Source organism: Silene latifolia, chromosome X, assembly GCF_048544455.1.
Source record: "Silene latifolia isolate original U9 population chromosome X, ASM4854445v1, whole genome shotgun sequence".
Classification (NCBI taxonomy): domain Eukaryota; kingdom Viridiplantae; phylum Streptophyta; class Magnoliopsida; order Caryophyllales; family Caryophyllaceae; genus Silene; species Silene latifolia.
This window is the reverse complement of record NC_133537.1, coordinates 292975387-292996214: the sequence shown is the minus strand read 5'-3', so window position 1 is coordinate 292996214 and position 20828 is coordinate 292975387. Positions and strand designations below refer to the sequence as shown.

General features: G+C 37.9%; 1 protein-coding gene across 1 annotated transcript; it reads right to left on the bottom strand.

Moving 5' to 3' along the window:
- Positions 1 to 13150: 13150 nt before the first annotated feature.
- LOC141620324 (uncharacterized) lies at positions 13151 to 14124 on the bottom strand. The gene is made up of 2 exons (XM_074437228.1): positions 13449 to 14124; positions 13151 to 13341 (listed from the first exon to the last, which is right to left on the bottom strand). Exons 1-2 carry the CDS (start codon positions 14122 to 14124, stop codon positions 13151 to 13153), a joined length of 867 nt encoding a protein of 288 aa, XP_074293329.1.
- Positions 14125 to 20828: the final 6704 nt, after the last annotated feature.

The window sequence follows — 20828 nt, the reverse complement described above, 5'->3', positions numbered from 1 at the left end:
ACGATTTAGTCGTGATGGGGTTATCAAAGTGAAAACTTTGATATAAGCCAAAGGAAATGTGATATAGTATCACAAGTTAATCTCTCTTAACACACATTATGGGATAATATGTGGTTGGATAAGAAATCAAACGCTATTCGATATGGTTTGAACTTCAATCAAGTTACTTTGAGTTACTTGATCCTTTTGGGGATTTTATCATTTTGTCTAGATTATTTTTCCACTAAATCTAAAACGATTCATATGAGATATGAAATGGTAGGATACCATGTTTGTAAGTTTTCGCAAGAAACAAATGCTCATTTTTCCCTTTCAATTATCACGAGTACGACGGGTTTGCGGCTCGTGAAGCTGTCTTTCTAAAATACAAGTTTATTTCTAGAAGACAGAGTGGGAGAAATTATTCAAGAGCCACAAAGAATGTTATGTCGCAAGGAACTGGTCTTTCTTGGCTACATGAGACGTTTTGTGTAAGATGTTGTTTCTTTAAAACCTAGGAGGTTAAATTCGTCACTTGTTGAAAATGATGAATTCATGCTACTTTTAAGAAAGTAAAGAGTTTATAACTTACAAAAGAAATCGTTTGATTCAAGTTGATTACTTCTAGAAAGTAACGAACATATGACTTACATGAAAGTGTTTAAAGTCACAACTCAATACAAGGCTTAGAGCCATAAAAATCCGAAATAAAAGGCTCACTTAGTGACAAAGGGTTTTGCACTAATAAAGAGAAATTTCAAAGCTTGATTGGTAGCAAAGGGTTTTGCACTAGTTGAAATGCTTAAGTCTATTTGGATCTTCTTGGGGATTGTGTTTCGTTATGAAATACATAGCGAGTGAATCTAAAACCCACTTCTTCAATTAGAAGGAATGTATTCAATACATGTCTTATGTTTTGAAGATTCTTGCAATCCTAAGATAATGTGAAACTTAAGAGAGGGTCTTAAGTAGGACATCAATGAGTTGGAATCAATGATTTGATCATGGTATAAAAATTTTCCCGATAAGTCGAGAAGTTGTGTTTATACATGAAGTTTAGTGGGAGTTACGGAAATTTTAATTAGTCTTATATGTGGATGACATATTGATCATTGGGAATGATTTAAGACTTTTGGAGTAATATAATACATCTTTAATATTTAGATTTATGTAGATAAATCCACATGATATTAGCGTCAATAAGAAGTCTTATGTTGATAAGATTCATGACTAGTTCAACAAAGTTGAACATATTTGATTGATTCCATTTGCTTCCGCTGCCAAATCAATTAAATAGAAAATGATGTATAACACTTCATATACCTTGAGTATGATAAATTGTTTCAAAATCGAATTCAAGAAATAATTACCAAGTAGCCATATTGATTACCCTTAAGTGCTTGCAGAAACATTAAGGATATAATGCAAAGTGTTTTAGATGCAATTTTGTGTAAAGGGGTTACACAAGTGACAATTGACAATTGAGATTGCGCATGGTTTCCGACAAAACCATAATCAAAACACATTAGGATGGTTAAGATACCATTGTAGCTATGTTACCTAAGAAATAGATTTTCTAGAATCGTTCTAGGCAATAAAGAACAATGAGAAATATTAACAACGGAAATTGAGTGCACTTGCAATCATGAGATGTGCAAGAAGGATGAGTCCCGCACACTGTGAAAACAGTGGGAGCTATTCTAAGGCTAGAGGGCCTATGTCTTGATTGGATCTCGACACGTACTCAAAAAGTTTTGTAATGCAAATGTATACATTACAAAGGAAAACGTGTATGTAGTAAGGTTCAGTAAGGTACAAGAAGTTGATAAAACCTACTAACCAAAGCCTTCTCATAGGCTAAACATGATGAGTCATGTCATTTCAATTGAATTGAAATGAACAACTACATACAAGATCAAATTAGATTATAGAACATGAAATAGTAATCAGGAATTGACTATTCATATGTGATAATCGCATTTGTCGTTCGAGTTTTTACTTTAAAAACTCCTTTTATACTTTGTTACATCCAAACGGGTCGTAGAGACAACATTGAACCCCGTTAAAGTGAACAAGGATTAGCATTGTATTTGCCCATAGTCACTTGTGTGAGGTGACGTCTCGAAGTGACTAGAGTGTGATGCGATTGATGGCAAGTTCAAGTGCCATAGAGTCATGTGAGATGACTAGTCGATCACATAGGCAGACTGTTAGGAACACTTTGTCGGGCAGTGACCACTTATAGAGTTCTGGCAAATTTATATAGCCTGGTCGTGGCGAGAGCTACTATAGTATTCTAATGAGTCGATTCTTTTGATTAAAGACTGTTCGCCTAAGATGGCACAGTTTCAGATTAACTTTGATTTGTATTACTACGACCTTCGTAAATGGGGTCAAATGGGCATATTTTGGGTTATGATGGTTGTGGCTAGTCGAAGGGAATAAGTGCGATAGGAATTGTCCACCCCTTTGTCAGGGTTAAAACAATATCTCAGGGCCACTCGAGGAGTAATGAACTGGAAATGCGTGGCCACGCTCGGATAGTATCTATGGTAGATAACTCCGGTCAATCAGTTATTCTCCAGATCGAGGAAACCACTCTCGATATGATCACTTGTAAGTACGACCCGAAAGACACCTTGCATTGAGTGGGAGATAGTAATAGGACAAGAGAATTGGTGACGCACACTTGTCGAGGACAAGTGGGAGATTGTTGGAGTAAGTGTCCTCCGACAATAATGCGAACACAATTGTCGATCATATTAATCGCATATTTAAATCTCATTACAAGAATACGGAAGGGATGATACATTATATATATAGTCAACTGGTCCACACATATCGGTAATGATTGGCTGGCTAGAGTTTGACATTACTGTCGTGCGGCGGTGGTGATCAGTTGATCCCTTGAGGTCACACCTAAAGGACGATTCCCTTAATTGAAAAGGTTAATTAATTGTATAACGATACAGATTAATTAATTCCTTAAAATTGAACAAATTATTATAAGAGAGAAAAATGACATCTTATTATAATGTGATTAAATGAGATTTTATTTAGTAATTTAAGAAGTTATATTACTAAAATTAATTGGTGTTTGCGAAACACGTGAGATGAGAATGATAAGTTAGTTATAATTACAAGATGTTGTGAATTATACTAACTAGTAATTAAATGACCATTTTATGAGAAAGTAATTTTAAATTACTAGTCAATTTGTTAAATATGATTTATTTAATTTGTAAATGATATTTAATTTGTTAAATATACATTTTAAATTAAAACATGACATAAGACATGTCACATGACATACAATTGTACAATTGACAAAAATAAAATGGACTCCATATTACAACATATAAACCGAAATTAGGTGGCATGCTTAGAAGTTTTGTCTTTTTCCATTTGTCTTATTCATTTGTCCATGACACTTGATAGTGACATGACTATGGAAAAAGACTTACACATTTGTCTTGTGAAGACAAAAAGAAAATAAAAAAAATGGTCATAAGACCATACAATGCCACCAGTTTTGGGGGGGATTTAGAGAGAGTTTTTCTCAATTTTTATCATTCTTCTTATGTTTAATAAAAACAATACCTTCTCTCTCTTGTTCATCATAAAATCAAGTTTGATGAATCTAATTTGTATGAATCAATTACTAATAATACTAGTAGTAGTATATGAGTATTAGTAATCAATTTTAAGGTAAACCACATTACAAATATCTAGTACATGTTAGTTTGTGGGATTAAGGGATAGTCTTGGGTGCTACTAATTGGAGGGCTTCTATTTTGAAGTCATGAATGTTCATCCAATATTGGAAAGCTCAAGAACTAACAAGAAGGAGATCTTGTTGGTGCCCATTTGACCGAAATTTTAATGGTGAGAAATTGATTTTCTTATCTCTTCTTATTTAGTTTGCATGCATAAGATTTAAGTTAATTTTATGACTAAATTAATTTGTAACATATAAGAATATGTTAAGTAATGAGATGTAGATTTCTAACACCAAAAATAGACTCCGTCTCGATGTAATCCGTCTTTTGGAAACGCCGGTAAAAATAACTATTACAATTAAATTACATAGCTATTCCTATTATACATTAATTAATAAAATAAATAAAACTATTAATTAATTACAAAACGGCGATACGAGATCGGTTTTAGGGCTGTTCAAAATCTGACCCGGCCCGTAAAACCGGACCGGACCGGACCGGCCGGTCTGACCCGAACCGGACCGTAAACCAGCCGGGTCGGTCTTCAGTCTTGCTTTTTACCAAATCCGGTCTCCGGTCTTATCCGGTCCAGACCCGGAGAAAACCGGTCCAGAACCGGGGACCGTATGTAGAATTGAAACCACGTTACACTACTTTACATATTGAATGGCGGCGGAAATATTAACCTAGGAACTCTCTAGAATAGTAGAATTGAAATATTAACCTAGGAACTCTCTAGAATAGTAGAATTAACCTAAACCTGTCAACTTGAGTGTAGGGTTTTTGACCTTTTGACTGCCTTTAAACTATTTAAACCCCACTTTTCTTCTATATTCATTCTGAAACTCGCCTACTCTTCACTTTAACTCTTCTTTTTACCCTCTAGAATAGCCTTTGTCCATCTGACTTCCAACTTTTCATTTATTTATATTTATAAAGGTTATTTTTTTCTTTATTTTATTTCAATATTTTCAATTTTTCACTATACTTTTGTATTGGTTTTTAATTGTTATTTATTTTAGATGCCAACAGAGACATAAAGTTAGGGATGGTTTTAGAAAATTTATGTCTGTCATTTGTCCTAATTTCCAAATTCCATCCCGCAATATGATTATTCGTGATTGTTATCAACTTCATCAGAATAAAAAATATGGAGTAATTTGTACCAGAGAACTTGAAAAAGGTATAGTTAGATTTTCTATATTAATTATTTGTCATACCTTTTTGCAATCGGAGAAGTGTATAACCTCGATTTTGGAAAATTTGAATGGAATAATGGTTTTGGAGGACAAATTAATCAAATCGGAGAAGTATATATATATATATATATATATATATATATATATATATATATATATATATATATATATATATAACCCATAAATTAGTTTTAATTTAATAAATTAGTTTTAATTTGATTGAGGTGTTTCCACCCCTAAACTGGAAATTAAGCATCTTAATACACAATGGGGGACAAAATAATCATTACAGTATACGTGAATTGACTTTGGCAAACACAATTTGCAGAAACTCCTCGATATCGCTAGAACAATTAACCACAGATTTGGTGTTTTAATTTAAAACCGGTCCAAAGTGTCCGGTCCGGTTTTCAGACTGGTAGAGTCGGGTCGGTCTAGGTCCGGTCTAAGAGTCACAGGTCCGGTCGCCGATTCTAGATTTTGTAGGTAGCCGGGTTCCGGTCTTTGAGGGTTCGGTCCGGGTCGGTCCGGGTCGGTCCGGTTCTGGACCGGTGAACAGCCCTAATCGTATTTAATTACAAACAAATCGATATTCCCATTCATTTCGGGTAATAACGATTAAAATTAACTAGGCCATACTAGGTACAACAAGATAAATACTTTAAATAAATGACAATCATTCATTAAACTTAAATAAATATGCTTAAAATGCTGTAAATATGATGCCAAAATCGCCCTATTTATCAATCGTTGGTATCCATCTCGGTTTTTGTGGATTTAATCGATTTTTAACATGTAAAAGTCAATAATCAATTCTTAAATCTCATTTAAGTCCAAACTAATTGTCCAAACTGTTTTGAACATCAAAATTAGTCCCCACTAATTTTATGATAAATAATTCGTTTGACTTGGTGATATTTTGCTAATTTAATCGAAAAAATCATAATATTTAAGTAAAAATCCAAAATAATTGAAAAATTACCCAAAAAATTGAAAAAAAAAATTTAATATTCTGGAACACTCCCAAGAACACCAAAAAGTCAGAAAAACAATGCCCAAAAAATCCGGATAAATTTTATGAAGAAAAAGATCGATATTTATCAGTTTTTAACCAATAAACATCAAAACAAAATGAAAACACACATACAAAATCACTTTTAACATTTAAATAATATTCTTAAATGTACATAAATTTATCATGGGCGGAATCAAATGTTTCGAAATTATGATTAATTAAATTCACTTTTATCGACTTTTATCTCATAAAATCAATAAACATGCAAAAAATTCGAACCAACCTTCAACTTTTTGCATACAATCATTAGAAAACATGCATGAAATAGCATAAAAAATCCATGCACCAAATCAACTTTTAACTATTTTTAGTCAATTTTTAACTAAAATACGGCATTTTGACTCGGTTTTCTACAAAAAATCATTAAAAATAGCAAAATAACTTCCAAAATCACCAAAAAATATCAAAAACCTTTTGAGATCAGTAGGTATGCATGTCCCAAAAATTTCGTGCTAAAACCTCTTCTAACACAATTTTTGAGTTTTTATAAATTATCTCATAATTCATTAAAATGCTTAAAATCAACATGCAAATTACAAGCCTAAGCTCTGATACCACTTGAAAGATCATAGATCCATATTAGACTCTCTAATAAAAATTAAATTATCTCATAATTTATCATTTAGGTGATCTATGTAACATGCATGCAAATATAAAAGCATAATAATGAAAATTTAAGGAAAAACAATTTCCTTACATTGATTTTATGGTAAAATGGGCACAAACTAGTTCACCTTACTAGTTTGTTCTTGAGCTTATACCAAATAGATGATCCTCCTTACTAATCTTCAAAGAGAAGATCTCCTTCAAGATGCACCCAAGAACTTACCCAAAAATAATAACAAGTATTTAACTAGAACTTGTTAAAATTATACCCTTGATATTATTTGTAATATTACTAACATTTCTTAGTAATAAAATTTGTTTACTAACCTCTTAGTAAAGATGTGTAATAATTTTAGAGAGATGTAGACCAAATAAATGAATCACATGCAAAGTATACAAGTGAATGTTGTAGGGTGTAAAAATGAACAAACAATTTGGTCTATAAAGGGGGGGGGGGGGTGGAGTGTGGTGAGATGAAGTGTTCAATTGTCTTATATTATTTTATCTTACATCACATGCAAAATCATTTATAAGATAACTTATAGTAGTATATAAAGTAAGGTGAAATGATTATGTTTCTAATCATCCACTACTCTATTTTACACGGTCCACTTGCCCATTTATGGGTCCATGTTGGTTCTTATATTTGTCGCACAAATACGTGTAATTTTATTTTAAACATCGTTTCATGTTTAAATACTTCCATAATTAAATCGTCCAAATCACTCCGTAAATATACGTGTACCACTACAAATATTATTTACGTACTAATATTAATCACATTAATCAATTAGTACAATTTTAGTGAATTAACAATTAATTAACTAAAACCCGTCTCCCAAAATTTCTTATTCAATTATCGCATAATTAAATAATAACTGCCGTGCCTCGAATTCGCAACTCGAAATCTCTCTAAAAATAATCGACTAACCTTTTAGTCTACAAATCAAGGGACTAAATAAATTGTATCTCATACAATTAATTAGTTGTATATTGGGGTTCGTTCCTTTAGGTGTGACCGAAAGGGGTCAGTTGATCACCGCCGTCTCACGACAATAACGTCAAACTCTAGTCAGCCAACCATTATCGATTTACGTTAATCAACTGACGAGGATCAAATAATTAAATATCTGATGATATTCCATTAATGAGATTTATTATGTAAACGCACTATTGTGGAGGACACTAACTCCAACAGATTTATGACATTTCGTAAGTTCGTCGACATGTGATAGCTCAAACAGTCGATTCAACCTCATGGTCATCATCTACATGCCGATACGGTCGTTTTGACAGTAATTAGAGTACATTTGGAGTCCGGGTCAAAAACCGCTTCCATTTTCTAAAACCGGGTCGGAATATTCTGGAATTTTCTGGAATATTATTCCTAAATTTTATCCTTTATCACGGAAATATGTTCCTTGCGGAATAAAGAAGCATACATCTTCCCTAATTCCTAATTAAAAACCACGAAAATCTTTCTTGCTGAAGAGGAAACCACCCAAGAGAAAACGCAGCAGGAGCTGCGCCTCTTGGAAGGATCGCAGTTCCTGCTGCGCCTCTTCCTGGGCTGGTTTTTTCCCTGTTTCCAGATTTCTTCCATATTTCTTTCCTAATCCTACTTTTACCTAAATTCCTTCACGTGATTAGTATAAATAGAGGCCTCCGCCTCACATATTTCCCACGCGAGTGTCCGCCCTTCTCTTCTCCCTTTGCATTCTAAGACCACGCTCTTGCTTTTCGACGCCTACGTGCTTGCTCTACGCGACCACATAAGCTCAGATCATTCTGAGTACTAGTCACGTTGCGTAGACCGACCAATTTGACCAACTCCCCCTAATCAATCTGTTTTAAATCCTTTTTTAAGGGCACTTTCTGTCATACATCGAGTCGAGCAATCACTAACGACAATTTAGTCAATCTCGTTTCATCAAACATGTAAGTCTGAGGGTGTAAAATCCTAATTTTATTTACTTTATTTCTGTATTATAGTTCTTGTAAGAATTTATGTCATAAGCATGCTCAAAACCGTTTTCAAAATCACGTTTTAAAACCCTTTTCGACAAAACAGCAGCGAAAGACAACCTAGGAGAAACGCACCAGTAGGTGCGCGTTCTGGAATAGTCACAACACTTGTTGTGCCTCTTCCAGAGGCTGCCTGTCTACCGATGTTCTTCTTCCTCGAGTATTTGTTCTTTTTTTCTTTCATTTTTCTTTCTTTATTTCTTCGAATTCTCATGTTTCCAGTTCGTAAAACTTGTTTGTAAAACCTTTTCCAATCCTTTCGGGCCTAAATCCCTTATAATCGATATTTGCGGGTTTTCGTCATTAATTCAAATCCGGATTTTAAAGGTTCGATTTCTCCATATTGAATCATTAAAATTCGTGTTTTGTGTATATTTCCCTTTATTTTCCAAGTTTTCGTTCGATTTTGGTTTTGTTTTAACCGTTTTAATTCAATTTATGTATAAAATCAAATCCGACATCGCAAGTAACCATAGCTTGTAAACCATCGTTTTATCTCGCTTTATTTTCCTTCTCTCACTGTATGACGATCTTCAGTGTACATAAACATGCTAAATGACTTCCACTTGAGTCGAATATAACCAATCAATATAAAACAACCAACGAGCGGTAACTAACCATGGGTCCGACTTTCATAGTCAGAGCCCAGCTCTAGAATAGCCGCAACAGGTGATGCGCCTCTTCCAGAGGACGCACCAGTTGCAGCGCCTATTCTGGGTTGGTTTTTGCCTCTGAACTCTTTATCGTCTTGACATAGGTTCCTAATTAAGTTTCTAATCGACTATTATTTGAATTATCACTTACAATTAAACATATTTTCATATTTTAATTTATTTTCTATTTTTCCTTTCTTTTCAAATCCCTCTTTTGAGCATATTTATGACATAATTTCAATTTAATTCAATTGTAATCTATGTAATTTATTTTATTTTTATTCTTTATTTCTTGTATGATTTATTTAACTGACATTCACATGTAATCAATTTAATTCTATTTTTTGGTGAAAGGTTAGGAAATTCTCATTAAGCTCAAAACAAACTATTACAAACTATAACACAGTTTGATTACATAGCAATTTTAGATAAAAAACTTATGCAAAAATAGACTTGATCCAACAAACATCACTAGGTCTGCTTGCTCTATTCTGCCAGGGTACTGCACAAAGTTTCAATAACTTGAGAGTAACCTGGGCAACAACTTCAGGACGGTCAACAGTAAAATCAACTCTCGCCTTATTCCTCTGGATCGAGACATCATAAAGTCCAGCTTGAAGGAAGGCAGACACCACATTTTTCTTAACCACAGACCAAGGCTTATTCTGCACCCACAATAACGCATCAGAACCAGGACCTCTGATGTTCAGTAGATGCATTAGGTTTCAGAGAAGAAGTTTAGTAAAACCACAATGTTGAAAGAGGTGTTCATGTGTTTCAGAAGCAATACCACACAGTAAGCACTTATCATCAGTAAAGATGCCCAAGGATGCTAATCTGTCTTTGAGCATCAGGGCTTTCCTAGCAATAAGCCAATTCACAAAATTATGTTTAGGCAGGCACCAATTATTTCATACATAGGTAGCCCAAGGCACACGAGTTTGCTTCGTTCTTATCCATTCATAGCCATTAGAAACAGTATACCCCTTAGGGTGAGGGCACCAGTGACCAGCATGGTAGGCAGCACTATACTTTCCTTTCACTTTGCAGATAGCTTTCTAAGACCAACTTGTATCAGTTTTTGGCTTATAAGAACTCCAGTCAGTACCTTGTATATAGAGGTGATTGATCCACTTGATCCATAGGCTATCTGGCTTGGAGTAGATCTACCAGACTACCTTACCTATGGCAGCAACATTCCAAGCATAGCTGTCTCTAAGTCCCAAACCGCCTTCACATTTTGGCGAGCAAACTTTCTCCCAACTAACCATGGGCACTCGAATATAATCAGGAGAACCATCCCATAAGTAATTTCTACAGAGTGCCTAAACTTTTCTAATTACACATTTTGGTAGGAGAAAGATAGAAGCCCAATAATTAGTCAAAGATGAAAGAACAGAGGATACCAGTGTAAGTCTCCCAGCATAGGAGAGCGTTTTTGCACCAAATCCTCTGATGCGAGCATTAATCTTCTCTATCAATACTGAGTAGTGCTTTACAGACAGTCTGCCAGCAGAGATAGGAACACCCAGGTATTTAAAAGGGAGGGTTCCTTCTACAAAACCAGACACCTGCAGAATGTCTTGTTTAACTGATTCAGCAACTCCATTAAAATATATATTAGACTTCAAATAATTCATATGAAGACCAGTAGCAGCAGTGAATGTAACAAAAGCTCTAAGGAGGATCATGATGGAAGTTGTATCACCTTTGGAGAAAAGAAGTAAATCATCAGCAAACATGAGGTGACTCAGTTTTAATTTACCACACATGGGGTGATACCTGAACTTCATTGTGGTAGTCACATGGAGGAGAATTCTACTAAGATATTCCATGGCAATGGTAAAAAGCAAGGGAGAAATTGGGTCTCCTTGTCTTAACCCTTTAGCACCTTTGAAATAGCCAAAATTCATCCCATTCAAGACAAGAGAATAGGATACAGATCTAACACAAACCATTACCAGGTTGATGAACCTCTAAGGAAAGTTCAAAGCAACAAGCATATGTTCAAGAAAATCCCAGTTAACAGAATCGTATGCTTTCCTAAGATTCACTTTTAAAAAACATCTGGGGGAGGCATCTTTCCTATTATAAAGCCTCATAATATCCTGGCATATCAGTATGTTTTCAATAATGTTCCTACCTTGTATAAAGCCACCCTGATTATCACTCACAATGGTAGGTAACACAGCAGCAAGTCTTGTGCAAAGAATCTTTGATATTGTCTTATATAGGACATTGCAACAAGCAATTGGCCTAAACTGAGTGACATTCTAAGGCATATCACACTTAGGTAAGAGAGAAATAAAAGTATGATTCACTTGCTGCAATAATTTCCCAGTTTGAAAGAAATCCAGCACTGCATTACAGACCTCCTCCCCTACAATGGGCCAAGCATCCTTAAAGAATGCACTGGAGTAACCATCAGGACCAGGAGCCTTATGATTAGGAATTGAGAAGATGGCATCTTTCACTTCTTTTTTGGAGACAGGTGCAAGCAAAATATCATGATGTGCCAAAGTACATATATTTCCCAATTGAACTACAGCATTAGAAACTTTAATAGTGGGTGTGGTAGAACCTAATAAGCCTTCATAATAAGCCAAGAAGGCTTGCTGAATATGATCCCCATCACTATGCACCCTGTCTTCAGCATCAGCTATACTAAAAATCTTATTCTGAGCAAATCTTCCTTTTAAAACACTGTGAAAATATTTAGTGTTATCATCAGCATTATTGACCCAAGTGGCCTTGGACTTCTGCAATAGGAAGCTGTTACAGGCTGATTTCAAATCACAGTAAATCTTTGCAGCTGCTAATTCTTGCTCAATCAGTACAGGATTAGAAGGATCAAGCTTGAGTTGGCTCTGAATATTATCCAAGACTTTTTCAGCATGGATAGAACTATTTTCAATATCAGCAAAGAGCTTAGAATTTAAATCCTTGAGAGGCTTTTTCAACTGCTTTAGCTTCATGACAACCCTGAACATCTTGGTGCCATCCCAATAATGAGACCAAACATTCTGAACACATGGAAGAAATTCATCCACCTGACTCCACAAGCTAAAATATTTAAAGCTTTTCCTTCCAACATTATTCAAAGTAGCATCCTGGATAATACAGGGAGTGTGATAAAAAAGCCCTTCATTATGAAAATGAGAAAAATAACCAAGTCTTGCTTATAACCAATCAGAGTCTACTAGAACCCTATCAATCCTTGAGTATACCCTAGTAGAGGGATCCTGCTTATTGTTTGAAGTATAAAAGGAACCACAGGCAGGACTATCCAAAAGACCACAGAAGTCAATACATGCTTGAAAATCTTTCATTTCCTCCTCACTAGTCTGTCTACCTAATCTCTCAGAAGGGGAGAGGACGCAGTTAAAGTCACCACATATAATCCAAGGAGCATTTATATTGTGAGAGAAAGAATTCAAATCCTGCCTAAGCATTTTCCTCTCAGCAGTCTCATTGAAAGCATATACCATTGTACAAAAGAAATGAAAATTAGAGCTAACTTCAGTAACTTCCATATGAATGTATTGAGCACTATACTGGAGAAATTGGACCTGAAAGATGGTAGGATTCCATAGGACCCAAACTCTACCACCACAATGCCAGCTAGTATTAGTTGAGACTGACCAACCATCACACACATTAGACCTGAGAACATTTAGAGACAAAGGTTTAACCTTTGTCTCAAGGAGACCAAATAAACCCACCTGATGAGAGTGAATGAACCACTTGACCTGGTTTTGCTTGGATAGATTATTTAGTCCCATAACATTCCAGAAACCTAGGCTATGCATTACTCCCAGAGGGGAGTAATACACTACCATTAATGCCAATCCCCACCTTAGGAGTAGCATTGTTTAGAGCATCCAAAAAGGTATATTAACTAAAGGATACAGAATTTTGACCTGCTTGAATAATTTCTTGTCTACTCATAGTAACAGGATTCTTAGCTGGAGTGTTAACCTGGGTGTAGGTACCATTCTTATTCCATGACACTTGTAGTTTATGAGGGATCTCCACTGGGGTAGTCCTTACAGCAGCAGGAGTACTCACGGCAATCATAGGTGACACTGGTTTGGGAGCAGTACTCAAAGGTTTCACAGGTACAGATTTCTTAGGAACCCATTTTTTTTTTCTGGTGGTGCTTTAGAAACTGGCATAGACTTCTATTTCCTACAGCTCTCACTGTCATGACCAGTCCCCCCACACACAGTACAGAGCACGGGTTTCCATTCACATTCCACATTTACCTTCACAACATTACCCTCCTCATCAAGAAATTTGACATACAGAGGCCGGTTTTTGCCAAAAGGGACTTCCAAGAGAACCCTAGCAAAACCTAACCTAGTTTTATCAGCAGTAGCAGGGTCACTTTTTATGTATTTTCCAACAAGGTCAGCAATACGAAGCAAACATTTACCCCAGAATTTCAGAGGCAAATTATACAACTTTACCCAAACAGGAACATTCTTCACATTTTCCTTAGTCAGTTCTACTTGTTCATTCCAATCCCTAACAATTAGCGGTTTATTATCAAACAGGAAATGACCCTGTTTCAGAATCGCCACCTTGCTTGCAGCAGTAGTAAAACGGACCAAGAAAATGCCATTTGGTAAGAATGATACCTTATCAATGGGGTAGTTAGCCCAGATTCTGCGCACAAAACCTTCAACGATATCCCAGGAAGGATTGGCCCCCAAGATGAAACAGTAAACAGAGTTTTGCCAGTATTGAAGTTCCTCCTTAACATCGTCTGCTGTAAATTGAATCAAATCAGCAGGTTCCTCTTCAATAGTAGGCAAAGCTTTCTTCTTTTTCCCTTGAATTAACCACTGCTCCTCGGATTTCTCCATTTCAACAGTTTCTAGGTCAAACGGAGTTAACCCAGTGATCTCATTAATATTTTTGGATTTTCCAGTCGCAGAGGAAGAAGGCCCCTGAACTGTTTTATTCAGATTCGAGGAAGAAGAAGGAATATTTTAGGATTTTTCATAGGTTTTAGGAGAAACGAGCTTTTTTGCAGAAAGAATTTTCACCATTGTTGTTGGCGTAAGCTCTCACTCCGAGGATGATTCTATTGTTTTTAGGGTTTTCAGTATCGCTTTTTTTGGTTTTTTTCTCTCTCATTGTATCGCTTTTCTCTCAGTCAATTTAATTCTAACTTCAACCCAATTGGATACTAAATTGTTTGTCAAACCGACATAGTCTAATCTCACATGCTAGGTTTAAAACGTAGATGTTGCATTACATGCATATAATTGACAATATATCGAATATAAATAACTTCCCTGATCATTAGTAGAGGCCGCTATCGAGGCGGGCGGGATTAGGTGTTCAAATAAACGAGCTTCCTAATACGTACCCTCACCCCTTACTTAAGTTATCTGTGAAGACCCGTGTTCATTGGCATCACGAGAGTCATTCTAGACATAGAATGCTAAGGGTAACGAATTTCTTAGTGTTCATGTCACTGCTTTGTGTCTTGATATGACGCGAAGTATTCGAACGGTTCCAATTTTCCATAAAAATTGGTGGCGACTCCACAAATGTAGGCTTGTCAAACCTTTCACCGGTTTCAATGTCTTTCAAATCGGTAACGGCCCATGACGTGCTTTGGCCTCGCGCTGGAGTTCCATGGGAGAAGTGTCGCCGCCACGAAACCAACGCGCGAGTGCGCGCGGCGCTGGTGACTATGTCCACACAACCGCAATAATGGAGGGTTCTATCAGCGTCCGAACAACACCGTGACTCAGAACTCGGTGGCTAAGCCTACCACTTCAGCAACTACGGTACAGGGTGATGGTCAGAAAAATAGCGGTAAACATTTTATGATGGGTAAGCAGGAAGCTGAGGATAATGCCCATGTGGTTACTGGTATATTCCTTGTTCATAACACGCCGTCTATTATTTTGTTTGATAAAGGAGAAACCCACTCGTTTGTGTCTAGGAGTCATGCTTTAGCTATGGGTTTGGGAGAGTATGATTTGGTAAAAGATAACGTGTTTATACCTTTGGGAGAGTCCGTGTCATGTACCAAGTTACATAAAGGGGTGTCTATATGATTGGGCAAGTAGACTTACCAATCAATCTGTTAGAGTTTCCTTTGGAGGGGTTTGAGGTTATAGTCGGGATGGATTGGTTGGGTAAGTACGAGGCTAAGATAGATTATCGGCAGAAGAGAGTGTCTTTAAAGGGGCCTAAGGGAACCAAAGTGTCATATAGAGGGTTTGTTGTAAAGCCCAAGACGAAGTTGATCGTCGTGATGACTTTAAAGTCTTGTTTGAGAAAAAAGTGTCATTTGATTCTTTCCCACGTGTAGGATACTCGGATGGAAGAGTCGTCAGCAACAGATATACCAGTGGTTAGTGAGTTCGGGGATGTTTTTCTGGATGAGATACCAGGGTTACCACCTAAGAGGGACGTTGACTTTAGTGTTGAGCTTAAACCAGGGACGGGACCTATATCTAAGGCTCCATACCGTATGGGACCTAAGGAGTTAGAGGAGTTGAAAAAGGAGTTGAATGAGTTGTTGGACAAGGGGTACATTCGATCTAGTGTATCGCCTTAGAGTGCACCAGTTTTGTTCGTGAAAAAGAAAGACGGTAGTGTGAGGCTATGCATCGACTACAAAGAGTTAAACCATGTCACGGTGAAGAACAGGTATCCTTTGCCAAGGATTGATGATCTTTTTTACCAGTTGAGTGGAGTCGGGTTGTTTTCTAAAATCGATGTGAGGTCGGGTTATCACCAGTTGAGGATCACAGAAGAGGATATTCCTAAGACAGCTTGTCGGTCACGGCATGGTCACTATGAGTATGTGGTGATGCCTTTCGGGTTGACTAACGCACCAGCAGTATTCATGGATCTTATGAATTGGATCTTCGATCCGTCCTTGGATAGGTTTGTAGTCATCTTCATTGATGACATCTTGGTCTACTCTAAGACTAGGGAGGAGCACAAGGAGCACCTGAGGTTAGTACTGCAGACTTTGCGAGATAATCAGTTGTACGCCAAGTTATCTAGGTGTGAGTTTTGGTTGGAGAGGGTAGCTTTTCTGGGCCATGTGATCTCGAAAGAAGGTGTGTTGGTGGATCCTAGTAAGATTGAGGCAGTGTCAAACTAGGAAGCACTGAAGAGTGTTGCTGAGATCCGGAGTTTCTTGAGTTTAGCTGGCTACTATAGGAGATTTGTGAAGGACTTCTCTAAGATCGCTAGACCTATGACAACTTTGATGAGAAAAGAGACCAGATTTCGTTGGGATAAGAGTTGTAAAACGGCGTTCCAAACAATAAAGGAGCGTTTGAACACAGCTCCCGTTCTAGCTTTATCTGAGGGAAATGAGAACTTTGAGGTATATACCGATGCTTCAAATAATGGGTTAAGTTGTGTTTTGATGCAGAACGAGAAAGTTATCGCTTATGCTTCGAGGCAGTTGAAGCCGTATGAGGAGAATTATCCTACTCATGATTTGGAACTGGGTGCAGTGGTATTTGCTCTAAAGATTTGGAGGCATTATCTCTATGTAGCGACCTTTAAGGTGTTTTTCGATCATAAGAGTTTGAAGTACATCTACACTCAGAAAGAGTTGAACATGCGTCAGAGACGGTGGATGGAGCTGATTAGGACTACGATATGGAAATCATCTATCATGAGGGGAAGGCTAATGTGGTGGCAGATGCTTTGAGTAGGAAGAGCGTGCATTCGTTTTGTACCGCTATGTCTTTGATGAAACTAAATGATGAGATGATTAGGATGGGGATTCATATGATTCGCAAGGGTGATGCCATCGATGATTTGACAATAGAGCCTGAACTTTATGATGATATCAAAAGGAAACAGAAACTTGATTTCAAGATTCAAGAGTGGAAGTCACGGGTAAAGAGTGGTACAGTTTTAAGGTTTTCTATCCACATAGATGGGAGTGTTCGATTTGATGGGAGGTGGTGTATACCTAGTGACGTTGACTTAAAGAAGTTGATCATGACGGAGGCTCATTGCACTCCTTGTTCAGTACATCCGGGTGGTGACAAGCTTTATAAGGATTTGAAGAAGACGTTTTGGTGGCCCGGTATGAAGAAAGATGTTGCTGAGTTCGTGGCTAGGTGTTTAACTTGTCAGAGGGTAAAGGGTGAGCAACGGAGACCACAAAGTAAAATTCATTCACTTGAGGTGCCGGAATGGAAATGGGAGTCGATCTCTATTGATTTCATCGTGGGGTTACCAAGGACTCAGCAGGGTGACAATATGATTTGGGTTATCGTCGGCCGTTTAACCAGTCAGCTCATTTTATTCCAATAAAAGATACTTGGAGTAAGATTCAGCTAGCTTTCGGGTACAGGATGCATGTGGTTCAGTTATATGGGGTACCAAAGGATATAGTGTCGGATCGAGGTGCGAGGTTCATATCACGGTTTTGGCAAGAGTTGCAGGAATTGATGGGAACTACCTTAAAGATGAGTACAACATTTCATCCTGCCACAGATGGTCAAACTGAAAGGACTATCAAGACTCTAGAGGATATGTTGTGAGCTTGTGCTATAAAATTTGGTGGGAGTTCGGAGAATAGACTGGATTTGATAGAGCTTTCTTACAATAACAGTTATCACTCTAGTATTGGGATGATACCTTTTGAGGCTTTGTATAACAGGAAGTGTAGGAGTCCGGTTAGTTGGGATGATAGTGTTGAAGCTATAATCTTACAACCACATATGGTGCAAGATATGATTGAGCAAGTACACTTGATTCGCCTAAAGATGAAAGCAACTCAAGATCGACAAAAGAGTTACACGGATTTGCATCGCAGGGACATCGAGTTTGTGGTAGGTGACAAGGTTCTCTTAAAAGTGTCACCTATGCAAGGAGTTATGAGGTTTGGCACGAGAGGAAAGTTGAGCCAGAAGTTCATCGGTCCCTATGAGATTTTAGATCGGATAGGTGAGGTAGCCTATCGGCTAGCCTTACCACCATCGCTTGATCGGGTCCATAATGTGTTTCATGTATCACAACTTTGGAAGTATGTGAGTGATCCGTCACATGTACTTGAGGTTAAGAATATCGAGTTAGATGAGGCTCTAACTTATGCAGAGGTTCCTAAGGAGATTTTGGATCGTAAGGTACGCAAGACAAGGAATGGTGAAACCGTCTTGCTTAAGGTGCTATGGTCTAATCACAACGTGGAAGAAGCCACTTGGAAACCGGAGGAGGCTATGAGAGAACGCTACCCACACATTTTTTATCAGGTATGTTTGGTTACGAGGACGTAACCATTGTCTTTTAAGGGGGGTAGGAGATGGTCGCATGTGTGTTTTGGGATAGTTTGAGGTCGGTATGGTTGTGTTGTTGGTTTGTGTGAGCTATAGTTGGGTTGTAAAGTTGGTCATAGTTGGTGTTGTTGGTGTCTTTGAGTAGTTGGTGTTGCATGTTGTTTTGGGTAAGGTATGAACTTCGGGGATGAAGTTCGTTTTAAGGAGGAAAACTATAATACCACGGTTTTCTGGTCCTCGGTTACTCGGTAGAGTAAGTGGAACTCGACCGAGTAGGTCGTCGTGTGACTTCTGGTCAGGTTACTACCCAGGAGCACTCGGCCGAGTAGTGAGATACTTGGCCGGGTAGGTCGTACTCGGCCGAGTACCCGGTCTAACGGAATTACTTTCCGCGGTTTTGATTATGGTGATTAGAGATTATAAATTACGTGTTATCAGTTACAATCACCTTTTATAAAACCTAACGACGCTTATCACCTCTCTAATCACTCTCAAGGCTAATTGATCGATCGTGAGTCTACACATCCGTCTTTTTCGTATCGGTTTTGTTGGTAAGTCACTAGTACCTTATTAATTAGTTATGTTTGTCCTTTAGGGTCTTGCCCTAATTGTTTAGTTTGGGGAAAAACGGGGTTAATTGGTATGATTGTGATATAGTATTGTTGTGATTATTGCTAGGTGACGAGTTCGTAGAGGAACAATTCTAGCTTCCCTATGGTTTGTGATTTAAGATTTGCTAGTAAGGTAGGGTTTCCCTACTCAGTTGGGTGTGTAATTAATTTAAGATTGTGGTGATTGATTGATTAATTAACATGTTGATTGGATTGATATTGGTTGATTGATATTGGTTTGTTGATATTGAGATTGGTATTGTTGAGATGGGACCATATTCGGGAGATGGTTCCAAACCCATGGCTCCCGTCATAAGGGGGATGTGCACATTAATGATCTGGGTGCGCTCGTTGTGATGAGCGGGGCTTAGTTAGGAACGGATGCGGTCCCCCACTAGTGGTGAGGATTACCTGTTGCGATGGGTAATCTGGCAAGACTACACACTTAAGTGTGTAGTCAGTTATTGATTGATAATGGAGTTGGAGATTAATATTGGAATTGAATTGATTGCATCGTTGTGTTGTGAAATTCTTATCTTGATTACACAGTTGACTGACCCGGTATTGTTTTCAAAACTATGGTGATCCATTCGGATATGGTGAGCAGTTGATTGAGCAGGTATAACTGTGGATAGCTCGCGGGTTTGCATGGGGGTCGAGTCGTCACCAGTTTATCTAGCTTCAGTTGACAGTTTACGTTTTAGCTCTTTTGACAGTTTGGTTGTAAACGTTTGAGTTTATTTTCAGTTGTATTTTATACTTAAAACAGTTTTGGCATTTTTATAATAATCGTTCTTTGATGGTCAATTTGATATACTCTACCTCGGGCAACCGAGATGGTAGCACCTTGATATGCTAGGGTGGTCCTTGGTAAGGCACCTTGGTGTATGAGGGTGTTACACCACTTCTATCCCGAGAACACAGAGTTTGTCGCTCGGAGGAAGCTGAAGGAGGTGAAGCGCACCAAATCAATCCAGGATCATATGAGGGAGTTCTCAGCGTGCATGCTCGAGATTTCCGAAATGACTGAGACAGACAGGACAATTGAGTTCATCAATAGATTGAAGATGTAGGCTCAACAAGTGGTAAAGAGACAGAACCCCAAGACTCTGTCTTCGGCCATATTGACTGCGGAGCAGCTCCTCGACTTCCACGGGGAGCGAGAGGCGCCTCGAGATATGGCACCAGTAGAGAATACAGGTGCACCTCAGTATGGGCCTAATGGAAAGTGGTCGCGGGCTAATTCGGTTTCGATTGGGAGCAGGTGCTTTCACTCACAAGGATGTCAAGATCGATCGGAGAGTAATGAGAACTCATCCGCAATCTCATCTTTGAGGGTGGGACACTCTACAGCGTCTACAACGAAGAAGCCGTTTGCGTGTTTTGTATGCATAGGTCCCCGTAAGATGGCTGAATGTCCTAATATGGCAGAGTTTGATGCAAAGTTACAGAAGATGTCAAAAGGAGCTCAGGAGCATCTTAATAGGGGGCTAGCCGACTATCACAAAGAGTATGACGAAGACTCGAGTGATGACGAGGAACAGCCACGAATAGGCTCACTTCGGAGGATAAGTGCGATGGGGAAGTTCGATGAACCCCTTGCCAAAAATCCACGGGGGCTGATGTACGTGAACTTGACGGTGAACGAGAGGCAAACACGAGCAATGATCGACTCGAGCGCCA

Coding starts and splice junctions, on each gene's coding strand:
- LOC141620324 (XM_074437228.1), bottom strand. CDS start 14,124: ATGGAGAAATCCGAGGAGCAGTGGTTAATTCAAGGGAAAAAGAAGAAA. Junction 13,342..13,448: donor TGGTCATGACAGTGAGAGCT/GTAGGAAATAGA, acceptor CTCCCAAACCAG/TGTCACCTATGATTGCCGTG.